This window comes from Pelecanus crispus, chromosome 7 (genome assembly GCF_030463565.1).
Source record: "Pelecanus crispus isolate bPelCri1 chromosome 7, bPelCri1.pri, whole genome shotgun sequence".
Classification (NCBI taxonomy): domain Eukaryota; kingdom Metazoa; phylum Chordata; class Aves; order Pelecaniformes; family Pelecanidae; genus Pelecanus; species Pelecanus crispus.
In genome coordinates, this window is record NC_134649.1 from 34,944,039 (window position 1) to 34,971,985 (window position 27,947).

At 41.1% G+C, this 27,947-nt stretch overlaps 1 protein-coding gene across 2 annotated transcripts; it reads right to left on the reverse strand.

Annotated features, from left to right (window-relative positions):
- Positions 1-1,973: 1,973 nt before the first annotated feature.
- TKT (transketolase) lies at positions 1,974-27,747 on the reverse strand. 2 transcript variants are annotated; one of them, XM_075714695.1, is made up of 14 exons: positions 27,641-27,747; positions 22,145-22,262; positions 20,459-20,572; positions 19,694-19,791; positions 17,269-17,460; positions 16,320-16,438; positions 14,412-14,605; positions 13,649-13,813; positions 12,422-12,578; positions 8,894-9,024; positions 7,450-7,533; positions 7,177-7,270; positions 5,367-5,489; positions 1,974-2,240 (listed from the first exon to the last, which is right to left on the reverse strand). In XM_075714695.1, the coding sequence occupies exons 1-14, from the start codon at positions 27,745-27,747 to the stop codon at positions 2,053-2,055; spliced, it is 1,884 nt and encodes a 627-aa protein (XP_075570810.1). In that variant the 3' UTR covers positions 1,974-2,052. The 2 variants fall into 2 exon arrangements, with proteins under 2 accessions (XP_075570810.1, XP_075570811.1); XM_075714696.1 differs by lacking the exon at positions 20,459-20,572 and having other exon boundaries at positions 27,641-27,697.
- Between the last annotated feature and the right edge of the window lie 200 nt (positions 27,748-27,947).

Below are 27,947 nucleotides of genomic sequence, written 5' to 3' on the forward strand. Positions count from 1 at the left end.
GATGGGCCTAGGCCAACTGTATGAGGTTCAACAAGGCCAAGTGCCGGGTCCTGCACTTCAGTCACAACAACCCCATGCAGCGCTACAGGCTTGGGGAAGAGTGGCTGGAAAGCTGCCTGGCTGAAAAGGACCTGGGGGTGTTGGTGGACAGCTGCGTGAACATGAGCCAGCAGTGTGCCCAGGAGGCCAAGGCAGCCAAAAACAACCCGGCTTGCATCAGGAATAGTGTGGCCAGCAGGAACAGGGAGGTGATTGTTCCCCTGTACTCAGCGCTGTTGAGGCCGCACCTGGAATACTGTTTTCAGTTTTGGGCCCCTCAGTACAAGAAGGACATTGAGGTGCTGGAGCGTGTCCAGAGAAGGGCAATGAAGCTGGTGAAGGGCCTGGAGTACAGGCTTTATGAGGAGCGGCTGAGGGAACTGGGGTTGTTCAGTCTGGAGGAGGTTGAGGGGAGACCTTATCGCTCTCTACAACTACCTGAAAGGAGGTTGTAGTGAGGTAGGTGTTGGTCTCTTCTCCCAAGTAACTAGCAATAGGACAAGAGGAAATGGCCTCAAGCTGTGCCAGGGGAGGTTTAGGTTGGATATTAGGAAAAATTTCTTCATGGAAAGGGTAGTCAAGTATTGGAACAGGCTGCCCAGAGAGGTGGTGGAGTCACCATCCCTGGAAGCATTCAAAAAACGGGTGGAGGTGGCACTTTGGGACACGGTTTAGTCTAGTCTACCCTTGATTGGTTTAGTGTGGACTTGGTAGTGTTAGGTTAATGGCTGGACTGGATGATCTTAAAGGTCTTTTCCAACCTAAACGATTCTACGATCCTATGATATTTTAGTACTAAATATGTTTTCAAATTTGGTACTCTGCAGTCAACAAAATGAATTTTTTTTTTTTTTAAACAGAAGCTGCTTAAGGGTAAAGTAAGCAAAACATTTAAAAATAGCAAAACATTTAAAAATCATCCAGTGGAACCCACCAAGTGAGATGAACAGCTGACCCAACAGCAGCAGATCACATGACAAGAGTCAATTCTATAGAAAAAAGCAACTTACATGTTCAGCCACATCCTCTTGGGTACCTGGAAATTTCCTGCTGTTCTTTCAGATCCTTATTCTTGAGTCCTGCCTCTTGCCCAACGGCAATGCTCTCGTTCTGGTCTCACATATCACCTTGCTGCATCACTGGCCAAGCACTCAAAAATATGATGATACAAGTTCCTATGAAGAGTTTCAACCTCCTTAAACAACCTTGTCCTCAGTGAACTACCATTCTCCAAGTCCAGCAAGTCCCTCCTGAGCCCATGGCTCATCACTCACTCCCACAGCTCTGCTGGGCCTCCACCCCACCCGTTGGTTCGCCAGGACCTGGTACATCTCCTCCTTTGTTGACATTCTCCAGCACGTAGGGTGCTTCCTTCTTGTCTTTGGTTTTGAATGGCTGGGGGACAACGCAGAGAGGAGGAACTGAAGCAAAGGCACTAGCCGACCTCCTCCTGCAACACAACTTCCTGCTTTTCACTATCCAGTGCCTAACATTTCTGTCCAGAACAGGGGCTAGCGAACTCTTCAGGCAGCGAGGGAAGACCTCTGTTTTTGCCATACTCCCTTCAAGTCAGGATTTTAATCTTCAGCAGTAAGTTGGACCAAACACTGAACAATAGTTAACTTGATTCACTGTAGGCTACGCTGCCCAACATCTGTTTCCCTGCTGAAGCACAGCCCACTCAGACCTTCAGTGAACACCCAACCACTCCCATGCTAGAGCTTACAGTAGAGAAGGTTAGTTGCAAAGCAGAAAATGCTCCTGCTAACAGCAGGAAGACAAAGTGCTGCTGCTCACAAATTGTTAAATAACCTGAAGGTTTTTCAATGACTGAAAACATTCAGATGTTACCCCACTGCACAAAACCCCACAGAGAAAGAGAGATTAAAAGACAGAAGTTTTTTTAAGCTGGTATTTTTATTAGAACTCTCTACATAAAGCACCTTTGCCTGCCTTAAACTTACAGTACTTCTCTGAACACTGCGTTTCTGTAACAGCACAAGATGCTTCAACCTACTCCGCATTTCTTGATTTGGATACTGCCACCTTAACGGCTTGCACAATGGCATCTTTATCAATGCCAAACATCTTCAGGAGCTCAGCTGACTTCCCGCTGCGTGGTACATGAGATACAGCCAAGCGATTGACTGTGATACCAGGCTCACCCACTACTGCAGCACACACTGCTTCTCCAATGCCACCTATGAAAAAAAAGTCAAACACAACATGTATCTGTATGCTTCAAGAGGCAACATACAGATTGCATGTATACCTGATTCAAAGGTCCATGCAAGTTAAATCCTCAATTCACAGGCTTATGAGAAAAACCAATATATGTCCGAGTTACCCATTTGTGAAAGGAAAACAATTCCCTATTTCAAAGGCATTCTGAGGACAACCAGCCTGACATTTCTGAAGAACTTACACATTGCCCATAAGAAACATACACCTCTAAAGGGTACAGAACTGTCAGGAAGCCCTCACCACTTCAGCATCAGCCACTGAGGACCAGGTTTAAAAATATATTTAGACTGAGAAGTATTTACTAGTGTACCTAATGCGCTGAAAGTCTTACTCCCACCAATCTCAACAGCATTTAAGAGCTCCATCTTTTCACAGTGCTTGTACTAGGCACCTCTCTGAGTTATGTAACATATTCACAACCTTTGCTAAGAGCTCAGCTCAGACTGAATCACTATCAGTCACAGGGACAAAGGATGCAATGAAGAACTGTGTGGTGGCAGGAGAGACACTGGAAGCAGGAGTACTAGGGAAGAAGAAAACACAGGAATAGTGTTGAGAACATGTGCTCTGAGACCTGATATGAGAGACACCTTGGTGCTGCACTTCAGTTAGGGTGTATCCAGCTACACAGGGCTTTTCACGGCTCCAGGCACGGCATGATTTAACCAGTTAAACTTAGCCTCCAGCCAGAGGCACCTCCACGGATGCGGCTGTTAAGATCAGCCTGATGTGGGCTTGCAATGCATTCAGGCTTGTGATGTGTGTATACTTGACCTTCCTTGATTGCATCACCCAGAGAAAGCTGTGCCAGTGTAAATCGTGTGTTCAACACCCCAGGGCGTGATGATTTTGCCATCTTGCAAATCTGCAGTAAAGTATTTGTCCAGGGTTGAAAGACAAGCTAGAAAATGATGAGGCTCAACGATGCTATCACCATCCATAATCCAGAACAAAAGTATGGTGTAACCAGAACTTATGGTAATACCAGATCACTTCAGGTACCTGGCAAGAGTGATGCTTCACCTTAAAGTAGGATAATATTCTCATAATATCTACTAATTTCTATTAGTATGTATCTACAGTATCTACTAATGCCATAGTTCACAGCTGCCCTTCTGCTAATTTCTCCACCTCCCCCCAAGAGGAGCAAGCCTGACATGCAATGCACAACAGCTGCTTTCTGTTTGCATATGGTCTCATCTGCATGGGACGTGTTTGCACAGGCAAGCCCCTGAAAACCTGTGCAAACAAGGCATGTCAGAGAGCAAGCAGCAGCAGATTATGGAGTTAAATCCCGTTGGTGGCCACTCACAAGTGGTGTTCCCCAGGGCTCAGTACTGGGGCCAGTTTTGTTTAATATCTTTATCAATCAATGATCTGGATGAGGGGATCGAGTGCACCCTCAGTAAGTTTGCAGATAACACCAAGTTGGGCAGGAGTGTTGATCTGCTTGAGGGTAGGAAGGCTCTACAGAGCGATCTGGACAGGCTGGACCGATGGGCCCAGGCCAACCGTATGAGGGTCAACAAGGCTCAGTGCCAGGTCCTGCACTTCAGTCACAACAACCCCAGGCAACGCTACAGGCTTGGGGAAGAGTGGCTGGAAAGCTGCCTGGCTGAAAAGGACCTGGGGGTGTTGGTCGACAGCCGCCTGAACATGAGCCAGCAGTGTGCCCAGGTGGCCAAGAAGGCCAACAGTATCCTGGCTTATATCAGGAATAGTGTGGCCAGCAGGACTAGGAAAGCGATTGTCGCCCTGTACTTGGCACTGGTGAAGCTGCACCTTGAATACTGTTTTCAGTTTTGGGCCCCTCAGTACAAGAAAGACATTAAGGTGCTGGTGTGTGTCCAAAGAAGGGCAACGAAGGCTCTAGAGCACAAGTCTTACGAGGAGCGGCTGAGGGAACTGGGGCTGTTTAGCCTGGAGAAAAAGGAGGCTGAGGGGAGACCTTATTGCTCTCTACAACTACCTGAAAGGAGGTTGTAGTGTGTGTGCGGGGTCAGTCTCTTCTCCCAAGTAACAAGCAATAGGACAAGAGGAAATGGCCTCAAGTTGCACCAGGGGAGGTTTAGATTGGATGTTTGGAAAAATTTCTTCACCAAAAGGGTTGTCAAGCACTGGAACAGGCTGCCCAAGGAAGTGGTTGAGTCACTATCCCTGGAGGTATTTAAAAGATGTGTAGATATGGCGCTTAGGGATGTGATTTACTTAGCGGTTGACTTGGCAGTGTTAGGATAACGGTTGGACTCGATGATCTTAAGGGTCTTTTCCAACCTAAATGATTCTAGATTCTAAATAAAATCCTGGCACAGAAGCTGGGGGAGTCTTACAGAGCCACTCTGCTTCTCCCAAGAAGCAATTTATCTTAAGATTTACTTGGGAATCATCTTAGATTCCTTCTTGCATCCATCATGCACTTTCTACCCTAGCTTAAGAACACTACCACATACCAGCAACAGATTCTGAAATGGCCCATAAGCAAGTGAAATGAAGGAACAAAAAAAGACTCCAGTGAGGATGTAAAGTGCTCCAGCTCTTCACAGGCCCTGATCTGCTCTTTTATAGTAGTGGAGAAGAAAGAAAGAGGAATTTATCCCAGAGTGACTGGAAACTGCCAAAACCATCTGATTTCAAGCAACCTGGAATCAATCTTTTGGACACATGGCAAAGTTAAGAAAGCTGCACACTAATGGTCTCTCTTGCAATTTAACAAACTGCAGAGAAGCTGCTGTAAAGCCACTCTGAGACCATTCTCTGCAGAATCACTGCACTGCAGCAGGAGTTCACAGTTTCACTGGGCACAAATGAATCAAGACTTCACCTGGACCAAGCATACAGAAGGGCACACAAGGCCACGTTAATCAGAAAGGCAGCCCTGATTAACCCATTATATCTTAGGAAACTTTCAACCCTCGGTGTCATCTTATACTCGTAACAGCAACGAAAAAGGCTAAAACCTCTCTTTTGCTTTAACTGAATGACAGCATCAGGTCCTATACTTCTCTCTCAGCTCAGGAGAAACTCTGGGCTTCCAACCCCTGGGCAACAACTATGTGGGCTGTGACCTCCTGGACCCAGCTCACCTTCATGGTAATGGTCCTCAACAGTGATGATTCTGCCCTTGGTTGCTCTTGCATTTTCAAGTATTGTCTTCTTATCCAGGGGCTTTATAGTGAAGGGATCAATCACACGGATGAAGATTTTTTCTGCAGAAAGAGAATGAAATTATTTGCAACATGAATTTGGAGAATGCAAGACAACAGAAGTGGTACAGGCAGCCCCTGTGCCCTTTTAGAGACATTATGAAAACCGCCCACACTAACTCCCTATACCTATGGCTTCTCTACCACAGAACCCAACCAACCCTAATTTTTGTATGTATTATTTCTTCATGCACGTTATGAAATAGTGATATCCATTCATTCCACACACAAAACTCTTGAGGCAGAAAAGCCTTGGGTAAGTGACTGAAAGTCACTATGAGTGCCTGTCAGCAAAACAGTAATCTAACTGGTCTTCCCACAGGTAAGAACACAATCTAGTCACCAGGAAATCCTTCTTATTCAGACTATCAATCACAATTTTTTTTCCCAGACTTTATTTTACCTTTATTGTCAAGCCAAGCACAATTTCCTCCTGCTTCTTCGGTCTGCAGGCATTCTGAATTCCTCACTGCAGGCTGCCCACTTATCAGGTATGCCTATTTGAACTGCCCCAGCCCTGACTGTGGCACCCTTAAGGTTGGCATGAAAACCAGAATTTGTCCTGTCACCACAAAGCAGGCCCAGATTGCTTGTTAAAGCTATGTACAAAGGGCAATTGTTTACGAAGAACAGCAAATTACATGAGGTTTTGTCTGATCTTGGCTAGCTGAACACTGAGTCAACGCTTATCATACATAAAGAAGCCCTATGTTGACAGTTTTGTGACTGAAGGCTCTTTACGGACCAATATATTTTAGGTATTAGACACTGCTCCTACACTAAGGGATTATCTCTCCATAGCTGGTTATTCACACTTCAAGATCAGCAGAGCATCACAAAGCATGGCAAATACAGAAAAATAACAATAGTTCTGAAAATACAACTTTCAAAGTGTCCTAAGCATGATGGCTTAAGGTCATGACAAAATATCTGTCCACCTAGATACAGCATACAAAGCTACCCGTAAGCCACAGGCAGCATTAATTGTATTATCTCTTACTATTTGTAATCTTTTCCTGGGCATAGGCTACTGACTCACAGACGGATTTTTGATGGTTTCTTTCTCTTCTTATTTCATTGAAGGATTTTTATCTTCGCTGTGAAATGCCAGTGCATTTGAGCACTATCATAGAATTACTGCCTCCCACACTAGTTAAAAGTTGATACATTCATTCAAAAAAACCAAGTTAGCAGTGAACCACATCTACACAAAGGCACTGCATATGAACAGCACTGTGTAAGAGCACACACAGTTGCTGTAGCTCAGCTGACAAGCTGTATTTTGTTAACCAGCCCCAGCCTGATTGCATTCTATTGTGTTGGTACCCTAGCCCGCCCAGACAATATGCCAAGGAAGAACCAATCCTGCTTCTTACACACTGTCTCTAAGATTCTGCCTGCAGGGCACTTTCAGACAGGTTAGTAATTCTAAGGAGACTTTGATCTGATCAGTTTGGCAATTTTCATGGCTACTAATGCTGCTAAGCTAACTAAAACCTACTCAATTAGGCAAGCTTGGCAGATGTATACTATGTTGCACTCTATCAGCTTAACAGGTGACCAGTTGTCTGTAACATTTTAATTAATGTTTACCAATACAAAGGGTGAACAGTTAGGCTGAGTGGTATTGATTTCTTTGCTGTGTTAAATGATTAAAAAGGAAAAAAAACCCAAACCATAATCTGATCACCTTTTCTCAGCTGCTCTGCTGCAGCCAGAGCCTCATGCAGAGTGACTCCTGCTCCAATCACAGTCACTTGGTCATCCTTACTTTTCAGAACCACCTGCAAGAAAATGTTTCCATGTATTTTTAACAACAAATCTTATTGATACTTCTAACATTTCTGGAGATTTCATTAAAAAGATCAAATCTTTGGCACTGGAATGCTTTAGCGGGAAAGGGGCTTTTACAGGAGGAACTTTGCATATTTTTTCTGATTCTACTTATCTGGGCAATATTTACCTTTGCCTGTCCAATGTGGAAGTCCTCATTGTTGTTGTAAATGACAGGATTTTCAGGACGACTAGTTCTTATGAAACAAATGCCCTGTTTCCGAAGTAAACATGTTATAAGTTACAAAACCAGAAAGGTGTTGACATTCTAGTTTGTAAACCCTATGAAAAATATACAGCAAAACAACTTTTTCTATTTGCCTGGTTTTCACCCTTCTATGTGATCTCTGGTTCTACTGAGTAAACTTTTCTTCCTCACCCCCACAATTCCCATTAGTCCTTTTTCATTAGCTGGTTGTTTCAGACCTTACAATACAGTTAACCTCTTCTTAGAGCATGCTGATAACTTACAATTTTCTTTCTGATTCCAAGATCTTTATTTCTCTTTTGTTCTCTTGTGGAAATAGAAAATCCCAATAGAGTTATTTACAATCTTAAAATTTTGCCATACATGTGCAAATTTTACTCTAGTGACTTTAAAGCAAAAGAAGAAATACTCAGCTGAAAGCAAGGAAAAATCCTTTCCATCGGTTAACATTCAGATGCCCTTCCAAAAGAAGTAACAAACCAGTACTTAAATCTAACATCTCCCTCACACTACCTTACACTGCCCCCCCAATCTTTTTTTCACAAACCATTCATCATATCTGTTACATACCAAATTTCCACACTCCTTCACTTAACTGCTGTACTAGCAAGATTGAAATTTTTCAAATTATTTGCTCCTTTCTCAAGGTAAATTCCTATGGCAGCTGAAAAAAGTACCGATCAAGGAGATGATCTGACCCAATGCTACCAGTGATGTTTGACCATTACTATGTCAAATTAGCTGAAGGTAAGATAGACCAGAAACTGTCACAGCCACATGGGAAGTCTTAGTTGTCTTCAGCCACAGTCCAATTTAACTGCAATCCATCATTGGCAACAGAGGAGCAAAAGATGACCAGCGAGACTGTCAACTAGCATAAGCACCAGCTCTCAGTATCTCCAAAAGACATAGACTGCCTTAGACTACTAAAGGACCTGACTCCTGAGCTTTCACGTACAGGCACGATGATCAAAATCCTCAAGATAAATTTACCTTTCCATATCCAGCTTCAATTCTGACCCCAGAGATATCATACTAGAAGTGTACTTCCGGTAAGTTTGCTAAAGGACAACAAGGAAGTTACACTTGCCCTTATTTCTGAGCCAATTTAGACCCAAACTACAATTGCTGTGTAATCATTTACATCGCCCCAAATCTGGCCCACAGCATTCCAGACTGTTCATTCTACACTAGCCTGGACAGAATGCCTGCAACCTTTCCATGCAAAGAAAACATCCCACTGCCACACTACAGCCTTTGAAAGAATTTATGTGGGTAGACACATGCAAGAAACATGCCAGAAGCAACAAAAGAATTAAAAAGAAAAAAAAAAAATTCTCTAGCTCAGAAATACTGTGATGCAAACCTTGGTGTTGGCAGCTATTTCCACTGCTTTTTCAGTAGCTACAGCATCGCTAGGGTAAAACACAGTGGCAGTGGGAACAGCCCGGAACATGCACAGATCCTCCAGTCCCATCTGAGATGGCCCATCCTCACCTGGAAGAATTACACCAGGGTTACAAAAGAGTAAGTCCACATTTTTGACAATCATTCAATATAGCAGTGAGGTTCAATGTAGACCAGGGGAAAAAAAAAAAAAGTAGAAAATCAGGCACACACAGGACATGCAAGTCTACCTGCTTGAGAAAAGAATCATCTTCTCCTTAAGCCTGGAACCATCTAAACAGTAAATAAAGATAGAAAGAGACTAAAAAGAAAGAGAACTGGGGTTAAAAAGAAAAAGTAGAAAATGAAGTGTAACAATAAAACAACACAAAAGGAAGACAACCAAAGTGGGAAGGGTACAGGTACAGAAAGAGGGTCACAAGGTATCTGAGCATCTTCAGATTTACATGTACTGAGGCTGCACAAGCAAAATTTATACTTGTCCATAGTGTTCCTCTAGATTTAAACTGCTGGAAATGTGAAAGGAGAATTGCACGTGTTCCATCAGAAATGGAGAGTGCACTTGGTGCAACTACTCTCAAATTCTTAGGCTCACTTCAAGATTAAATGAAGGGTATGTATTTTTCAATACTATAATAAGTCTTTTAAAGAGCAATAGGGCATCTGTGTTGTTAATTTAGCAACTCAAGCGCCTTATGGCATAAACTGCAGATCTATAAAAAAGAACTGTTAGTCAGAACATGTGCTAGATGCCATGATTTTCCATAGTTAAAGAAACAACCACCACAACACTCCCCACCCGCAATGACTTTATGTAATGGTGCTGTGGGAATGGCACTGTTCCAAACTAACCATGCAAAGAGTTCTGAATCCAGTCACGTCACAGCCTGCAGAGCGAAAGCGGGGCAATAAGCCTTCCCACATGCACCCTCTACCTGTTACTCAAGAAGGACGAGTTCACGAGGAAGGAGGAGAGTGTTTTCATAAGAGCAGCACAAAACTCTGAAGAACTTTGAACATGTTAAAGAAATCAATCATTGAACTCCGCCACTATACATTACTAATAAAGTAAGCACAAACCAGGGGAAGAGAGTGTCTTGGCCTTCAGTCATGACATGAAAAAAATTCTCAACGTCACAGTTTCTAAATCTGTATGCACTCTGACTGAATGAGTGGGATGTCCTAAAACGCACCCACACAATGTATACACAGAAGAAAAGTGAAATTATGAAGAACAAAATTAACAGGTACCTGAATCAGAATCTTACCCAAGGTAAAGAGTCCTACTTTTGCTAACATGGTGGCAATTAATACCACCTTTCACAATTCATAACAGTAATTTACCAACTAGGACTAAGCTGAGTTCAGCCCCAAGCACATCTTTATGAAAATCCTGATTTCTGTGGTTTTAGAGTAATGCAGATCAAAAGAGAGTAATTTCAATTACATCTGCAAAACCTATATTTATAGGTTAATAAAAAAATGCAAGTGCTTAATATGAACAGTATCGAATGTCTAGAATATAAAACTGGTTGTCTAAACAACTGTTACTTCTATTTTTGACATGTGTACACTATGATTTCTTTCCCTACACGTTCAGTTTGGAAAATACAGATTTTTTTTTTTTTTTTTACCTTGAAAACACATTTAATGTTTCATTAGATTTTTTGGTCCATCAGTAACTATTGGTCTAGAAGTGAATTTAGTACAAGTTCAGGAGGTCATTGTGATAGTTATTTCTCATAAATTTAATGGATCCAAATATCAATGCTGTAGAAGTCCAGGTCTACCTAGGACTGCATACATAAAACTTCAATTTTCACCACAAATCCAGTTAGAATTCTGAATTCCATGCAGGTCCAAAGTTCTAATAGGAAGTACACTTAATTCATACCCTTGCATTTAAAATTGAATTTTCTAACTGCTGAAGGATTTCTCTGAATTACTTTCTTTTACAACTTGGTTGCAAAACTTCGGGTTCAAATTCTTTTTTGAAAATCAGTTGAGGCCTGAATCAGATTTGTAACTCAAACAACTTCATAAATCTAAGTATGCACTTCACAATCACAGCTCCCAGCAGAACATTTCAAGTGCTGAAAATTGAAACTTGGAAGTGTAGTTCTAGGAGACAATTCAGGTAACCCAAAGTTTTACCCTCTAAAATGAGTGAAGACCAAAGCTAATTGGCTTTTGCACCAACACCCTTTGCTGCTTGCTAAAAGACTTAAACTGGATTGGACTAGACTACGATGAGGTGGGAGGACTGATTTTAAAAAGGAAAGACGCTTGTAATAGAATCCCTCCCTTAATAATGTACACAAGCCATAATCTGATACACTTACAGTCTCCACTACTACAGCATACTCTATACCACTGCAAGTTAAGCTTGAGGTTCTGGATGAGACTACACACGTTTATGAAGCAGCTTTAAATCTTCAAAACTTTACCAATATTACAGGTCAAACTGTTTTGCTTTAAACAAAAAAGCCCAACCCTCCTCCAAACCATACTGCTAGCCAAAACTATTAAATCAACTGAAAAGTCGATCTATGCAGAGCACCTTAATTTACTGCCCCGTCAGCTCTCCCTCCCTTTCTTTTCCCCTGTAAATACCTAATAGTTTTTCAAGCATGAATGTCTACTGGCATTTTCCTTCTTGGTATGCAAGTCTGCTCCTGCTTTCATGGGTGATGTCTATGCATTTCATTAAAAAAACCCTCCCTTCCTCCCTCAAACGAAAATCAAACCCCGATATGATCTGACATATACCAAACAGTTATGATGGGAAGCAAAGACCAGCGAAGGTCAGCCAATTTCCTGAATTACATAACAGCTTCACAGTTCCTGTTTCATTAGTAGTTTGAGGTTTTGGGTTTTTTTAATCAACACATTAACTGCTTCAGTAGTAAGAAATACTGAGGTAAACTGAAGCAATTATTTCAAATCTGTGATCTTCAAAGGCATAATAAACCAAAAATATTTACCCCTTGTAGTGTTTTTGAGATTGGTGGACAAGAGCATCTGTGCAAGAGTAAGTATCATTAGTTTCTCATTTTAGGGACTGGGAAACAAAGGTACAGTAAGCATATGACTATTCTCATCAGAGAGGATGTCAACTGCAAAGATGGAAAGGAACCTAAGCAGAACCTAAGCTCCTCACTTTCAATCCAATCCCTTTTTATCATTCTATACTTGTAGAGTAGAAAAGCTTGTAGGTAAAAGTCCTATTTTTATAAGCCAAACTGATAAAAGAGAAAAAAAAGCAGATGAGCTGATGAAGGCTAAAAATCTTTCTCATTCTTTTTAAATACAACAATGTGTCTGATAAAAATGAATTGCAAATATGACTTCTTCCCATAAATGGTGCCACTGTTACACCATCACAGCTATATTACTGATTGTCTCCACAAAGCATTATCAGTTTGATTGCTAGACACATCACTAAATGGATAGGAGCTGCTGATAAATAAGCCAAGGCTGCCCTTACCAATAGAAACACCGCAGTGCGACCCACAGAGATTGATGTTACTCTCAGAGATGGCAGCCATACGGATCTGGTCAAACGCCCGTGTGAAGAAGGTAGCAAAGGTGCTGGCAAAAGCAACAGTTCTGTCACGAGTGGCACAACCAACCGCAATGCTCACCTGAAAAGAGGGAGATTGTACAAGAAGTGAGTTCCTCATTTATCGACTGTTTCCAAGAGATCATCTGTAGGACTTCCTACCATAAAACTTCAGCCAGAAGCTCTCAATGCAGATTAAAAATCTCTGTCCAGTCCTGCTCCTAATTGTTGGCCTTTCCAAAAAGGAAAGGAGGCAACTCACTCTCCCAGTACCTATCCTCCAGCATCTCCTCTGCTCCTTGCCTCAACTGCTTGCTGTTATTGTGGATTCTTGCTGGGAGCTTTTCTTTATCTGTTCCAAGCAGCCATTCACAGAGTTTTAAGACTTATCCCCCTTTTTTTTTTTTCCTGGATCAAAGGCTTACACTTTAAGTCCAAAGGACATGGTTTTACTATCTCCAGCAGACAAAAACTATCATTACTAAGTGGAAATGGATTTACCTGTGTTATTTGGACTGGTATTTACTAAAAGGGCCCTTCTTCAGCAAAATGGAAATTAGAACAAGGTCCTTAAATTGTTCATTGCCACAATTACCCCATACATTTATTTTACACAAAAACTGGTCTGCTCTTCATGCCAAACTTCTCCTAAGTCGATGTAAATCCTAAATGCCTGACTCAAGCTCATGAAACTGCCCTAATACAAAATTTGCAAGAGGCAGTCCATCCATGGGTTCTTTGGTTATAAATCATTGAAGACAACAACAAACTTCTGCCTGAATTTGTGTCTTTAACTTCACTTGCTTCAGTGAACACATACAGGTGGCAACTGAAGACTAGGTCAAACAGATGAGTTACCAAATTATTTTAGTCCTTTCTGTACAAATGTCATTAGGCTAAATTTATTAACTCTTTCTCTGTCCTCACCTTTATACCCCAGTCTAGTGCAGAACTTATTGTCACACTGTAACATTCCATTTCTTCTGAAGAAAAAAAAAAAAACCCAACCCAAAGAGTCTTTTCAGAGTTAAATCTCTACAAATCACACTGTGGAACACATTACTGTTGTTGACATGTTGCCATCTCCTTGTGTTCTGCTGAAATGCAGACAATATGACCACAAAAATAAAAAGAAAAAAAGAGGCCAGTTACCATGTTCTGTTCAGCAATGTAGCATTCAATGTAGCGACTGGGATGTTCTTTCTTAAAAAGCTCTGAGAATGTGGAGTTCTTTGTGTCTCCATCCAACGCAATCACTCGATCATTAGCATGGCCCAGTTTTGCAAGTGCAACACCATAAGCTTTGCGGGTAGCCCACTAGGAAAAGAAAAATATAGCAGGACTGTTATAACTTTCTGTTTCTAGAAGCTTTTTTTTTCCCCTCCATTTTGTTGTTTTTCCATGAAGGCATGCACATACAATTAAAAAAACCAAACTAAAAACATTTTAAATATTAGCCATATCAAAAGTACATATAAGAACAGTGACACACAGAAGAGTAAAGAAAAAAAAAGAAAAATACAGTGAAGCATCAGGACACACATCTGTAGCAACTCCCTACCTATCCAGCTAGGAATTTTTGAAAACTTAGTTTCCAATCATGGAGATTCACTGAACCTTGTGGAGTTTCTTTAATTTTAAATACACATAAAATAGTCTGGATAATTGATAATGATCACAAAATGAAGAAGAGTGATTTGAGTCTTCATATTTTAATATATCCGTTCCATACTCAGCGAGTTGAATGTCTGTGAGTCACACCACACAGGTAGGTGTTTACCGGGATATTCAAAATAGCAGAGAAGAGGTGGGCAGTTGAAGCTGTGGCAAGGGATAACACAAAACCTCCTGCCATCCATTAAACAGTCTCACACTTTGAAGATATCTGACAAACAGTGAAAGAGGAAGGGAGTACCTTTTCTCCCACTTTGTAAGTTGGTGGAGATGGCATCTTAATGTTTCTAATATTTATTACAGGTGCATCTTCTTCTGGGAGGGCTGGAGAAAGCTTTTTCTTATTCTGGATTTTGTCATCTATTTCCTGAATGACTTGTTCAGCCATGTTTTTTGGAAGGGGCTTTCCATGCCAGTTTTCCTTATCTTCAACGCCTGTGTATTTAAAATTACATTACAAATAAAAAAAATATAAAAACTATTTAAGTTTTTAGCTGCAGATTTTACCCAGATAAAAGTGCAGTGGAGTATGACAGTCTAGTCTTCCGAGGAAGAACTTCCTTATTATTCCCACTATAAACAGTTACAATAGTATTTAATTGCATTAAGACAGACATGTTTAAATATGTAAGAGAAATAGTCAGATTCCATATATTCCAAACTAGTGATGAAATTCCAGCATCTTCTACTGAAATTGTTTTTAAATTGGCACCTAAAAGACCTGGTCCATAAGTGTGGCAAGAAGTAAACCGTAAATCAGTGTGAACAGTTAACATGAAATTTCGTTAGGCCTAAATAAACAAACTCAGCTAAGTTCCAAACAACAGTTAACCAAGCTATCTAATTCAAACAAGACCTAACATTTTACAGCTTTATTTTAATAGCTTCTGATGACTCTCATCTTTGTACACCTGGCACTAACAGCAAAATTACGCCTCTGGCTGGTATGCTGCTTTTCACTGAGTAAGTCACTAAGAATAATAAATTTTGCTTGCTTGCTCAATGAAAAGGCATGAAGATATTCACTCCTGTTATTAGTAGTATTTATCTGGTCAGAAAGACAAATTCACAGAGTGCTGCTAAAAGCTGTAGCTGAACAGAAACATGGCAACCCTTGACACTGAATATGCTTTTAGTCCATTCTGTGGATACAATGCTCAGAAGCTAGCACACATTTCACTTGCAAGAACCAAAATAATTTTCTTAGCACCAACACTGTCGAGAAGCATAAAGAGTTTGAAAGACTTTCTGCATGCTATTGCTCAAATATGTAGGTACACATCTGTCCCCTCGACAATGACATTTAGGTAAGTTTCACACCACATGAAAACTACAAAACGATCTCAGAGGCACCATGAACTCCAAAATTCAAACAGCTGCTAACCTATGAAATAATTTCTATGGACTACTGTATCCTGTATCTCAATGAAATACACATCAGATCATATGAAATAACCTGTAGTATGACCAGATAGCTTAGGTACCATGTCTCATGCAGCTTTGCCAAAACTGTAAATGCAGCATCCCTCCTCGTTTCCATGCATTTTTACTGCCTAGCTGGTAACAAGCAGACCCAGTCATCTGCAACACAGTGGACAGGGAGCTTCTGTGACAAAGTCACTCCCTTCTCAGAGTAGTCTCTGTGAGTCTAGGGATCAAGAGCAAGCCAAAAAGGTTGCCCTCTTTTGCTAAGACAATTTTCAAGACCAAATCATATGGTCCAATGTTCCCCCTCGCCATCTTCCAGACTAGGAAATACTTTTTAAAGAGTAACAACTCAAGTACAGCTGACAGCAGAGGAAATCCTACTCTCTAGCTGGGGATCTATAAAAGCCCAGTCAACATGGAAGCACACCTGGCTGAATAACATGAAGAACCAAGGGCCACATCTTTGCCTGCTTCCAATGAAGTGTCAATCTAATGTCCTCCATAAGAAAAGGCAACAAAGGAAAAAAACAATAGGGTGAAATTCTGAGTTTTCAGAGTGTATGGTAGTATGATCAAGTCAAAAAGCTGACAGGATACCAACCTTTTTCAAATGTATGAAGCACTAAACTTCTGTATTTTTTAATGATTGCACCTTTATTGCAGCACTATGTATATATTATTATATACACATGTGTATGCAAAACAATAGATGTTTTATTACCTGATATGCCTTTGCCTTTAAAAGTCTTTGCAATGATAGCTGTTGGCTGATGTTTGGCCTGGCCAAAGGCTTTGCAAAGTTCCTCCACACTGTGTCCATCAACGATGATAGCATGCCAGCTAAAAACACAAACAGATCAACTGCTTCTAAAGGGTTTTAGCATGTGACACTCTCTGGTAGTTAGCAATAACAATAATGAATACTAACTTCATTCCAATGCAGTGTCCTTTTAAGAGACACAAAGTATGCCAGAAACATGAACTAGCATTCATTTGAGATCATAAAATATCATAGTCCCTTTTTTATAACGCAAAATGAGTCACAGAGGGATTAACAGCTACTAGCAAAATTCACAGCCCACAGATAACTAAGTTATCCTACGTTTCTTCAGACAAAATAGCCATTTTTAATCACAAGAGCAACTCAAACATCTAGAAATCAATTAAAAAATGTCAGTGGAAGTTGATTAAAATAACAAAAATGCTCCATCATAATTTGCATGGCTGCTATTGTATCTGACAGTTTTTATCATGGATTTTTGCATCTACACAGAAATATGCATTTGTAAACTAAATGAAAGCTGGTAAACAAAGAATGCTCTTATGAGTAATGGTTTCCATGCCCTTTTTTCTGATCTACTTGCTATGACAGTACATTTGGTCACACAGTTATAAAATCTGTATTTAATGTGACAAAAACTGCTTTAAGATCCTCTAACAAATTTATCTGAGTAAGCACCCCTTTTATTTTTCCTCTAAACAAAAAACTCTGCCACTTTTAATATTTCTGCTGTATCAATATAGATGACCAAGATCAGGCATTATGAAAGACCATCTTTTTTGGTGATGGTATCCTTTAGAGATGAAAGCTCATTTGAAAAATTCTGAAAAGCAAATGAAACATACAGTTTCAAATGGAAGACTATACTGAACTTCTTCCAATCACGTACCCAAAGGCTTCACAGCGTTTCTGGTAAATTTCAACGTGATGCTGCAGAGGGGCAGGGTCACTTTGTCCAAGACGGTTAATATCAAATATAGCAACGAGATTATCAAGCTTGTAAAACCCAGCAAAGGCCATTGCCTCCCAAACAGAGCCTTCAGATAATTCTCCATCTCCAAGCAGACAATACACTCGATAGCTAGAAGATTAAAAAAAAAAAAGTTTGATGTGGAAGCACAATTAAATCAAAAGCAAAACCCCTCTTAACAATTCATAGTGAGAATTCACTGCTTTTCTATCCCAAACTCAACTCCCATTGCTCAATGCATTCACCTCAGATAACCTTACGTAACCTTAGACAAATTAAAACGCTTTTGAGCTGTTACACATGAAAAAAATAAGATGAGAAATACTGTACTCCTTTTCAAACCTTCATCTCAAAAAAATCAGGTGTTAAGCCTCCTACTGCAAGGCTTGAATGAACAGGCCCATTAAACACTGTCACTGTGACTCAGCAAGATCACTAACAATGCATGAAAGGTTACTGTCTGCTTCCTCATGCCTACCATATACTCTCTGGAAGGACGATCAATAATTTAATTTCAGGAAACTATAAATTGGGGATGGACTCAACTACAGATTAAAGCATGTTGCATAACCGAATTCAGGAAAAAGATAACGAGCACGATATAACTTTGTAGACTACTTCTCCAAACACTGAAGCTTTTTATTTAGGTAAATCTCAGTTAGCAGGAGTACTGCCTGATCTTTACAGAATTCAGCCACTGTATTTTTCTTTTATTACCACTCTTTTTTTGGATGACAAAGCTTTATAGATGTTTATTACCTATTAACATTAAAAAAGAATAGTAAATTAGCCTTCAAATATATAAATTTAAAATAAAATAAACAAGATGGCTATTAGCGATTTTTTTTTACTAGACATTAAGCTATAACAGACTTCTGGTCCGAATCCCACCTGCCTTCAGCTAAATTTGAACTCCTTCCACATAAGCTGCTCCCCAGTACTGCATGCAAGACCACCTTTTTCTTCTGTCATGTAAGCACTGGTTAGATTTTTTCCACACGTAGCATCTGCTAAACTCAATTAAAATCAGCAAGTCATCTTTCACAGAAATGATTTCAAGCTAGTGAAGTGTAGGACACATTAACTGGGCAGCCTATGCTCGAATGTACCAGAACTGTCACATAAAATACATCAACTACATCAGGCTATTTTCCTCCTCATACAGATTTGCCTTTAGACATCTACTTTTCTTGTCCACAAAACAAATGGCAGAAGCAGTCATTTTTGTCTCTATGCAGTCGAGTGCCTTTCTGATAACATTTTGAAGCCCTGCTTTATGATTCAATGGTGCTATTATTGACCATAACAGTTCCTTATCTAGGTACATGCTCTCCATTATTTGTCATCTGACTTAGAAGGAAGACGCAAACTAGAGATGCATCTGTTCAAAAGGGACACACACCAGTCTCAAAATGGCTATCAATTACTCTCTGGAAGTTAGAGGCCCCTCCAACAACTTACTGTCTTCTCTGTCAGGAACATCACCTTGCAATGCTGTCAGGTTATAAAAGGAACACACATATGCACTAATTCTTGCTTATATTTAAATCCTTGGTAGTTTCAGTGGCAATGGTTTTGTAATTATCAGGCTAGTAATCTATCATTTAAAACATGAATTTGAAATTAGTTTTGGGAATGGAGAATAGAATAATGGATATTGTGGTTTAACGTGGCAGACAGCTAAACACCACACAGCCATTCGCTCACTCTCCCGCTGCAGTGGGATGGGGGGGTACAATGGGGGGGGGGGGGGGGGGAAGTAAAATACACAGGTTGAGATAAAGACCATTTAATAGGTCAGAAAAGGGAATATAATAATAATAATAATAATAATAATAATAATAATAATAATAATAATAATAATAATAATAATAGAGTATACAAAAGAAGTGATGCACAATGCAATTTGCTCACTACCTGCTGACCAATGCCCATCCCATCCCTGAGCAGCGACTGCCGCCCCCTGGCCAACTCCCCGCAGTTTCTATACTGAGCGTGATGCCATATGGTATGGAATAGCCCTTTGGCCAGTTTGGGTCAGCTCTCCTGGCTGTGCCCCCTCCCAGCTTCTTGCCTGCAGGACATGGGAAGCTGAGAAGTCCTTGACTAGTGTAAGCACACCTAGCAACAACTAACACATCAGTGTGTTATCAACATTATTCTCAAACTAAATCCGAAACACAGCACTATACCAGCTACTAGGGAAAAAAAAAATTAACTCTATCCCAGCCAAAACCAGGTCAAGGAGGGTTTTTTTTTTTCCCCTGATTGAGATAGGAATATAATTTCACAAAAAATCTTTTCACTGAATGCCTATAATCATGAAATATGAAGATGGAATTACCTGGCTCTGTCAAAGAATTTGCCAGTGTATGCCATTCCACATGCAGCACCGAGACCCTGACCAAGGGATCCAGTAGCCACATCAGTGAATGCTTGCCTCTGAAAATAAAAAGACAACAATTATTTTATAGTTAAAAAACACAGGAACTAAGTTTCAGTGCGAGAAGATGGTTCGACACCCATCAAAATTCAGCTTCTCAGCCCTAACAAGATAGTGCAAGTCACTCCAAGTCTTGCCCTGTTCCCCTTCTTTACCTGCAACGCATGTACCTTGATGATCAGCGTCACAAGCTAACTAGGCTCTCTGAGAGGGAATAGTACCTATCACTCAGAAATTTCTCAGCTATGCCTTGGATGGCAACAGTGAAGAACTGATGATTTTGTGTAAAAAAAGAATCCAATTGAAACAACTGGCTGGGAACGGAAAGACGAATGAGGTGACCAAACTGGATATAAACTCTTGAAATACCTCAGAGCTTCTTAAAGGATGAGAAAAGCCATGCTGGAACTTTATATAAACCTTTTTAAAATGGAAAACACTGACATACAGGACTGCAGGGGAACTTTACTACAACAATAAAGGTCATTTCTACATGCTCATTCAAATGCAGACACTGATTCAGTTGTGAAGCCATAAATATCATCAACCTTCTTGTAAGTCTTTATCTTTCCTGTACTGTAGCTGGCAACCAAGAATTGCTGCAAAATACATGCACTTCTTGTTTACAGAAAACACCATCTTATATCAAAGTTTACGAGCACTCACTGGTACTGGGTGTCCTTCTAAGATAGAATCAATTTTCCTCAAGTTCAGTAATTCTGCTTCTTGTAGAAAGCCAGCCTCTGCCCAAACAGAATATAAAATTGGTGCTGCATGACCCTAGAGAGAAACACAAATTGTAAGCAAAGCACAAGTTTCACCAAGGCAAAATTCTACAAAGCTGACAAACCCTGGAATCAGGTTCTTATGTCCACTAAAAGGTATCGAGTTATAAAACGCTTTTACAATGCAATATTCACACTGATGCATATTTCCAAGGCCCCCATGCTCCTGCTTGGAGCACCCCAGACAGATGACTACAGTTAAGACAGAAAGAATGCAGCACTCTTGAGGGCTATTTAGGATGTCCTCGAGAAAATCAACATGGAAGAAGGTATCTCTCAGCCATACAGGTCCAATTCCAAAAAAGTAGTTTTGGTATCCAAATAAAAAAACCTTGATTCAATTTGCTTAGGTACTCATTTCAAGAACTGAGCACTGCTGACTAAACCAGTAAGCAGATGGATGAGCAAGTGTTACCCCATTAGAACTTCTTCAATGCATACGTATTCAAGGTAAGATGTGGTGAGTGACAACAGGCAAAATTTTAAGCTTTATACACTCAGATCCTGGCGGCCAGGTCCAACTGGGCAACTGCAAAATAGAAGTAATCTTCCACCCATGGCGTCATTAGGAGTCAAAAAAGCATCAGAGGTTTGAAGCCATTTAGCAACTCTGGGCAGAAACCCTGATTAGAGAGAGGTAAAGCAAACAAAGAAGCAACTCTTATTGCTTTACCACCTCAGCATTAGCTGCTTGCTTCTCATCTAATTACTTATTTCAGAATGGCAATCAGAAGTGGCAACAGTTATTATCCAATGCAAGGATACACACCATCAGCCATGCAGCACTATTGTAAGCCACCACGTGGAGGAACTCCGACTCAAAGATGGAACCTGCTTCACTGGAGTACTTCATCTGCCATTTTTTACATCACTATGTTTTTCCGAAGGCTCCTCAACTGCCTTTATGTCCCGTGATCGAAATGTCCCTGTGATTTGCAAGGGCACAATGCAAAACGGGATAGAAACGCTAATGGTCGGTCCAGATTGTGGTTTTATGTGTTTTCTGAACCACAGTGGCTTCAGAAGTAGTACTGACTTTAATATCATACCGGCACAGTAGGAATGTAAACTACCCACTAACCTACCATAACTATTTTACATAACGCTCCCTGAAAAGCTGACAGTAATTAGTGCACATTGTGATGTGACTGCAAGCATAACAGCATGGCTGCATTTAACAAGTAGAGCACAAAAGCTAACTGCAACTTACTTGTTAGAAAATTGGTTAAGCCAAAATAAAACAGACGTTGATACTTCTTGATAGATTTTAGACAATAACATGTATTATTTAATATTAGAACTTAACATGGTGAAGGTAAGACTTAGAGACACATTATACAGACATTTTTAAATTATTTTTGAGTTATGCTACAACTTAACTCAACCAGCTTTTATTTGTCTTTCTGAAGTAGACAAATTCCAAGCTCTCAAATATTTCCAGTAGACTTCTGTGTAGATGAAAGCATAAGTAAGCATAAGTCAAGGAAGACAAGTCAATTTAATTTACAGACAGACAGCTCTTTACTAGCAGACTGCAACAGGACAGCATAACAGTTAATTATTTTACCTTTGAAAGAACAAACCGGTCGTTGCTGGCATTTCTGGGATCTTGCACTTTATACCTCATGGTATGGAAAAACAGCACAGACATAATCTCTGCTGCACTGCAACATGATGTAGGGTGGCTACAAGTAAAGACAGACCCAAGATTACCACTACTCATTATTGTTTGCTCAGGACCATATTTTTAAAATACCACTCCACCAGTCCCCTACTTCTCAGCATTAAAATACACAGTCTTAAGTGGTTTTGATAACCCATCCTATCTACCATTACCCCAACGCCAATTAGTTGTACTTTGAGACAAAGGGAGCCTTCTTATCTAGTTGAAGTGGATGTTAAAAGACAGACCCTGGTGACAGCTCAAGGACATATCTTTGAGAGCTCTCTGTTCTTCTTCATGCCAAGGAACACCACACTAATCGGTGACTGTGAAGCACAGGAAGCAGTATGACCCCGTGCCTGAAATCATACCCTACTGATTTACCTGACAGCAGAAATTCACACTGGTGCAGAGGAAACAAAGACAGCTTTCCACAGTACTTTAGTCATTCACTGCGCAAAGGAATTAAAAGTGTGGCATCATGACTTGTTCAGGCACCGTTGCACAGGCAGGGACTTGCAATGCAAGATTAACTTTTGCAGTAAGTTCTGCACCACTTAGAACTGTATAACATAGGTACCATTTTATTTTACCATGTCAGAGCTGATAGAACTATAATTCTGATTTCTAAAGAGGACATTAAGTACTACAATTCTTGTATTTCATCTTCTACTGAAACTGGACACAGAAATCTACTGTCTCCAGTAAACACCCAGATACACATTGTAAAATAGTAATTTGCTTAATCTTTGGCTAAGAGAGGAACCAACATTTTCTACATTTACATCTATATCAGTTTGAAATATTGAACTAGTTGGTTTACCAAACATTTATAAGTATCTGGGATAGTCTCTCCCATTGAACTATCTGGGATGACTTTTGCAACAATTTTCAACAGCAGCACAAATTTAATACTTCAACTATAACTTGCCTTAGAAACACACAGGCCCATGTCAGAACCAACTATGCCATATAGCACCAACAAGCGAATATAAAGTTACATGAAAAGAGTTATTTCCAAGTGGCAAATGTTGAGTTATTCCAAGACAAGGTATATATTTCATTGAAGTGTAATAGAAGGGCATAGAACTACTTTTATCTACCTACATTACTGTAATTTAAATAACGATCACTGTAGTTCTTATGCACCTTGAAGGGATGGCACTACTTGACTGCTTGAGTGTATCAGCCTCAGCTTTTCACTAGGGATAAAGCAAAGAGGCCTTTTAAAAAACTTTATTGAGCGTGGAAAGCAGCATTTCTCAGATTTTACTGGTATAAACAGGACCATTGTTGGCCATCAGTGGTTGCTACTGAAGTACACAAAAGCGAATGATGAACAGTAAGGTTACGGCTGCAGAAATCTGCACCAGCTTTGAAAATAACCTGCAGGCTCATCTCACCTTCTCTTCTACCAATGTTTATTTTTCATCTTTAACACCATACTCTTAAAATATTTGACCCTACTTGTAAAACAGGACAAACTTACTATGAAAGTGTCATATTTTGTTTCCCGCATGTACATTTACCATGCATGTTAGGATTAGACAACACTTTCACTAGAACTTTAACCAAACTATTCTCTTCTGGTAGTAATAAACCTTCCCTCCCAACACCCCCAACAGTGCTGTAATAAGAGAATAAAAACATGCAAAACACTAGCAAAATATGAATTACGGTTAGTGTCCATCCCTTAGTAAGTACTCACACACAGGGAACCAAAAGAATTAGCTTTAAACCATGGTTCAAACATATTAGTAAATATTTATGTATTTGAGTTAATCAATAAGCCTTACATGCTTGTTTAAAGCTTTCATTCCTTTAATTTTATTAACTTTATACTTAACCATACTTCTATGAACTCCTGGTCTTGGTAAAAAAAGTTTTAAACAACCTAAAATGGTAGCGTGTGGAAATAAAAAAAGGGTAGAAAAATTTAATAAATTACCTGAAAACTGAAGAAGAAAAAAAAAAAATCTTGTTAATGCTACAGGTTAATTAAATGACTTCCTAACAACAGAAATTACCCAAAATTTAACTACATATCGGATACCAGAAATCATTCTAAAATCAACTACACAATTTTCTTTAAATATAGCCATCTTAACTACATCTACTAGTCTTCTATTAGCTCATACTTTTATAATAAGTTCTGTTAAAAGAATTCCTTGTTAAGCCTAGCAAAGTGTATTTGGATTACTTGTACAAGGGGAGAAAAAGCCCACAGCAAGTCATCGCCACTATTCTCACACAGTCTTCCACATTTTGTTCCTGACTGATGAACAACCTAGAACTTTGTGGTGGTGGTCCAGTTAACGCTGTTCTCTGCCAGATAGCTTCTACTGAAGAACTGCCTTAACTTCAAAATACAGTCCTTTAGTAGGAAACCAAACCAAAGTACATTAGAACACTGAAATCCTGGGTCCACACAAAGAGTAAAATAATTACTCCAACGTAGGGGTTTTTTTTTTTTTCCCCATTACCCTGCATCAATTAATATTAGCTCCACCTACACGTGTCTATACATTTCAACTAAAAAGAATAGTGGAATGTTAAAATGGAATACTGAGTGAAAGACAACAGCTAAAAAATTGAAGGAGAAAATCTGCAACAAAGTGATCATACCACATGTTAGGAAACTTAACTGCCTCTTAAGAAACTCTTGCAACTTCCACTTCTAAGAATTTAACCATCTAATTCTAGGAAGCCAGGCACTGTTTCAAAACCGCAGAAATTTATCATTAGCTACAAAAGAGACCCTACCAGTTTTGATGAAAACGTCTGCACTACTTATCTAAAAGAAGAACTTCTTCCATGCCCAAAAGCAAGTATGTTCAATCTCTGCAACTAACTTAATCAAATTTTCCCTACCTAAGGCATTTTAAACACAATTTTTTTTCCAGTTCACTGAATTTTTCCACTATAGCTGGTAAAGTACGCAAAGTGGTATGTTTGAGCATCTTCAGGATCAGACTACACGATCTTTTAGCTCTTGTCCAGACAAAGGCTGTATGTACTTCCTTTAACAAAAGTTAGCACAAGTAAAGACTGCAAGAACTGGTGTGTCAGATCTACCAGGGAACCACTTGTATTGCAATACATGCCACAGTTTACAGCAATTACTTGCTTGAAAGAAGTAGGCAGGTCCTGTTTTGTTTGAAGTGCTTTTACTGCAAGTATTTCCTTCAGTTTTACAAACTACACCTTTAACAAATTTCCTTAAGAAGGTCAATGCAAGCATGACAAATTTTTTTACTGTAAGCTTCTATTTAAATTTAATTTGCATTCACATATCTTTCTACATTCTTAGTGTATACCAGCTATTTCAGCAAAGCTTACTGTCTCATTCAGGTTTCGGAAAACACATTCATAACATATAGCTGGTTTAGAAATGTATGCAATTTGCCTAACACTGCATCAGACTCTGAATACCTTTTTCTTATAGGCACATTACTACACCATCATCTTGGTAACCAAATCTTATTAATTAAGAAAATATATGACTTGTCAACAGAATCTTCTCTCCAAAGCCCATCTTTCATAATCTGCTCATTATCAGGTTGTGTAATAATTTCAGACTCTACACAACTCTACTGCTAGAATAAGCTAGAGAGATTAATGAAATGCCTTTGTGCAAGAAGTACCAAGTATTGTAGGATACATGAACTAGGAATAAAAAGCTTGAGTAAAACTACTTTTACCGTTTCTTCATCAGTATTGGGAGAATGGTTTTACCATTGAATTTTATGGACCACAGAAGAGAAGCAAAGGCTGTAGCAAGATCCTTATTCTTTAACAGCACATCAGACAAAACAGAGAAATAATTTTATCTGTAGGTAAGACAACTGATACCATACATCTCTGTGGCCTGCTTGAAATACACACTGGAAGCTCAGGACTGAAGCCCGAGCCCTCCTAAATAGATCTAGCACAGTTTTTCTTACCTACAATTTCACACAGGCTTGTGTAATACTGCCTGTACATCGTAGCTTTGAAACAAATGAAGAATTAAAAGAGCAACTGCTGGGTATCCTGTACATTCTCTCTCCAGACTGGACCAAACAAGCTATGGTTTTGTAAAAACCCACTCCCTGTGGCTAGCCAAGAGGTTCCCCGTGTCCCAGCACTCCGTTTTACAGGAAGAACCAAAGCAGCATTTTCATTTGCTGTATGCAAAAGGAATGAGTAAAGTTCAGTTTCTGTATGCTTTGAGAAAGAGCCATGTGAGGTAGCCCATGCCAGACACAGGATGGGAAGTGTAAGGCAATCCAAAGAAGCAGCTTTAAAAATATTTTACACACTACTTTTCTCCACACAAACCTCAGCATCCAAAGGATTCCTTCAAATTTTTTTTTTTAAACACTACAGCCAGTTTCAAAGAGGTCCAAAGGAGGAAATTGCAACAAGATGCGATTAAAAAAAAAAAACAAACAAAAAAGGCTAGCACTCTATAAGGAAGCACTCAAATGTATTATTCAAGCAGAAAAATTGGCTTTAATTTTACATGAGTATAAAAGCGGATTGTTTGCAGAGATTTTTTTTCCATAGGTAAAGCACGATCAAAGGAAGGATAACCCTGGAATCTGCACACATCAGAGCCCACGCTAAATCCTGTCCAGAGGCCTGAATAAACTGCCCATTTGAGACCGCGGGCATTTCACAGATAATCCCACTTGGGCTCACTTGAAATTCTGTGCAGAATTAGTTCCAACTGACGGGCACGAAATGAAAAAGAAACCGCTTGCGCCTGAGGCACAAATTCTTTGGTTTTCAGTCCTGCATCAGTTTAGCATTCCCGGCCTCTCTCCGCAGCCAGCAGCACCCGCCGGCCCCGGCGACCGACGTGGCCCGCGGCGGGGCCGCTGCCGGGCCGGGCCGGGCCGGGCCGCCTTAGGCGCGGGAGCCCCACACCTCACGGCCCGCGGCCGCCATTTCCAGATGTAGCACCTCCACATCAAGCAGCTTCGCGCGAAGCCCCCGACGTGCCGGGGGGTACAGGGGATTCGGCCGTGACCCCCGCGGCATCAGCTCTCCCCCACACGCCGCGCTCGAGCTGCCCATCCCCGCGCAGCGCACGTCCCGCCCCGGGGCCGCCGCAGCCCTCCCGCCCAAGCGCGGGAGGCACGGATGGACCCCCGGCATCCCCGCCCCCTCGCTGCTCTGCACAACGGGCAGAAAACGCAGCGCGGGGAGGGGGATCTGCCCTCGGGAGACACCGAGCATCCCCGGGTAACGGGCTGAGGGAGGCCGGCGCAGCCCCTCCCCGCCCCGGCCTCGCCGCTGAGCGGATGCAGCAGCCGGGCTGCGGAGCGCGGCTCACCGCGGCTGGGGGGCGCCGCGGGCGCACCGCGGGGCCGGGCTGCGGCCAGGGCGGGGACGCAGCCCGCCTGCCTCGCTCACCCGGAGCCGGCCGCGGTCGTGGCCTTGATGGAGCTGATGCGGAGCCGGTTGGCCGTGTCCTTCAGGGCCTGCAGGGTCTGCTGGTCGGGCTTGTGGTAATCCTCCATGGGGGCGAAGCAGGAGGGCCGCGGCGGCACCTGGGGCTGGGCAGGGACGGCGGCGCTCCGCGAGGGCTGCGGGCAGCGTGCCTCAGCCGGGCCGTGCGGCGGGGGGCGGAGAGAGAGGTGCGGGCCGGCCGCTCCGCCTCCTGCCTGCGCCGGGCCCGGCCGCGCACAGCGCCGCGGGCGCCCGCGGGAGGGGAGGGGCG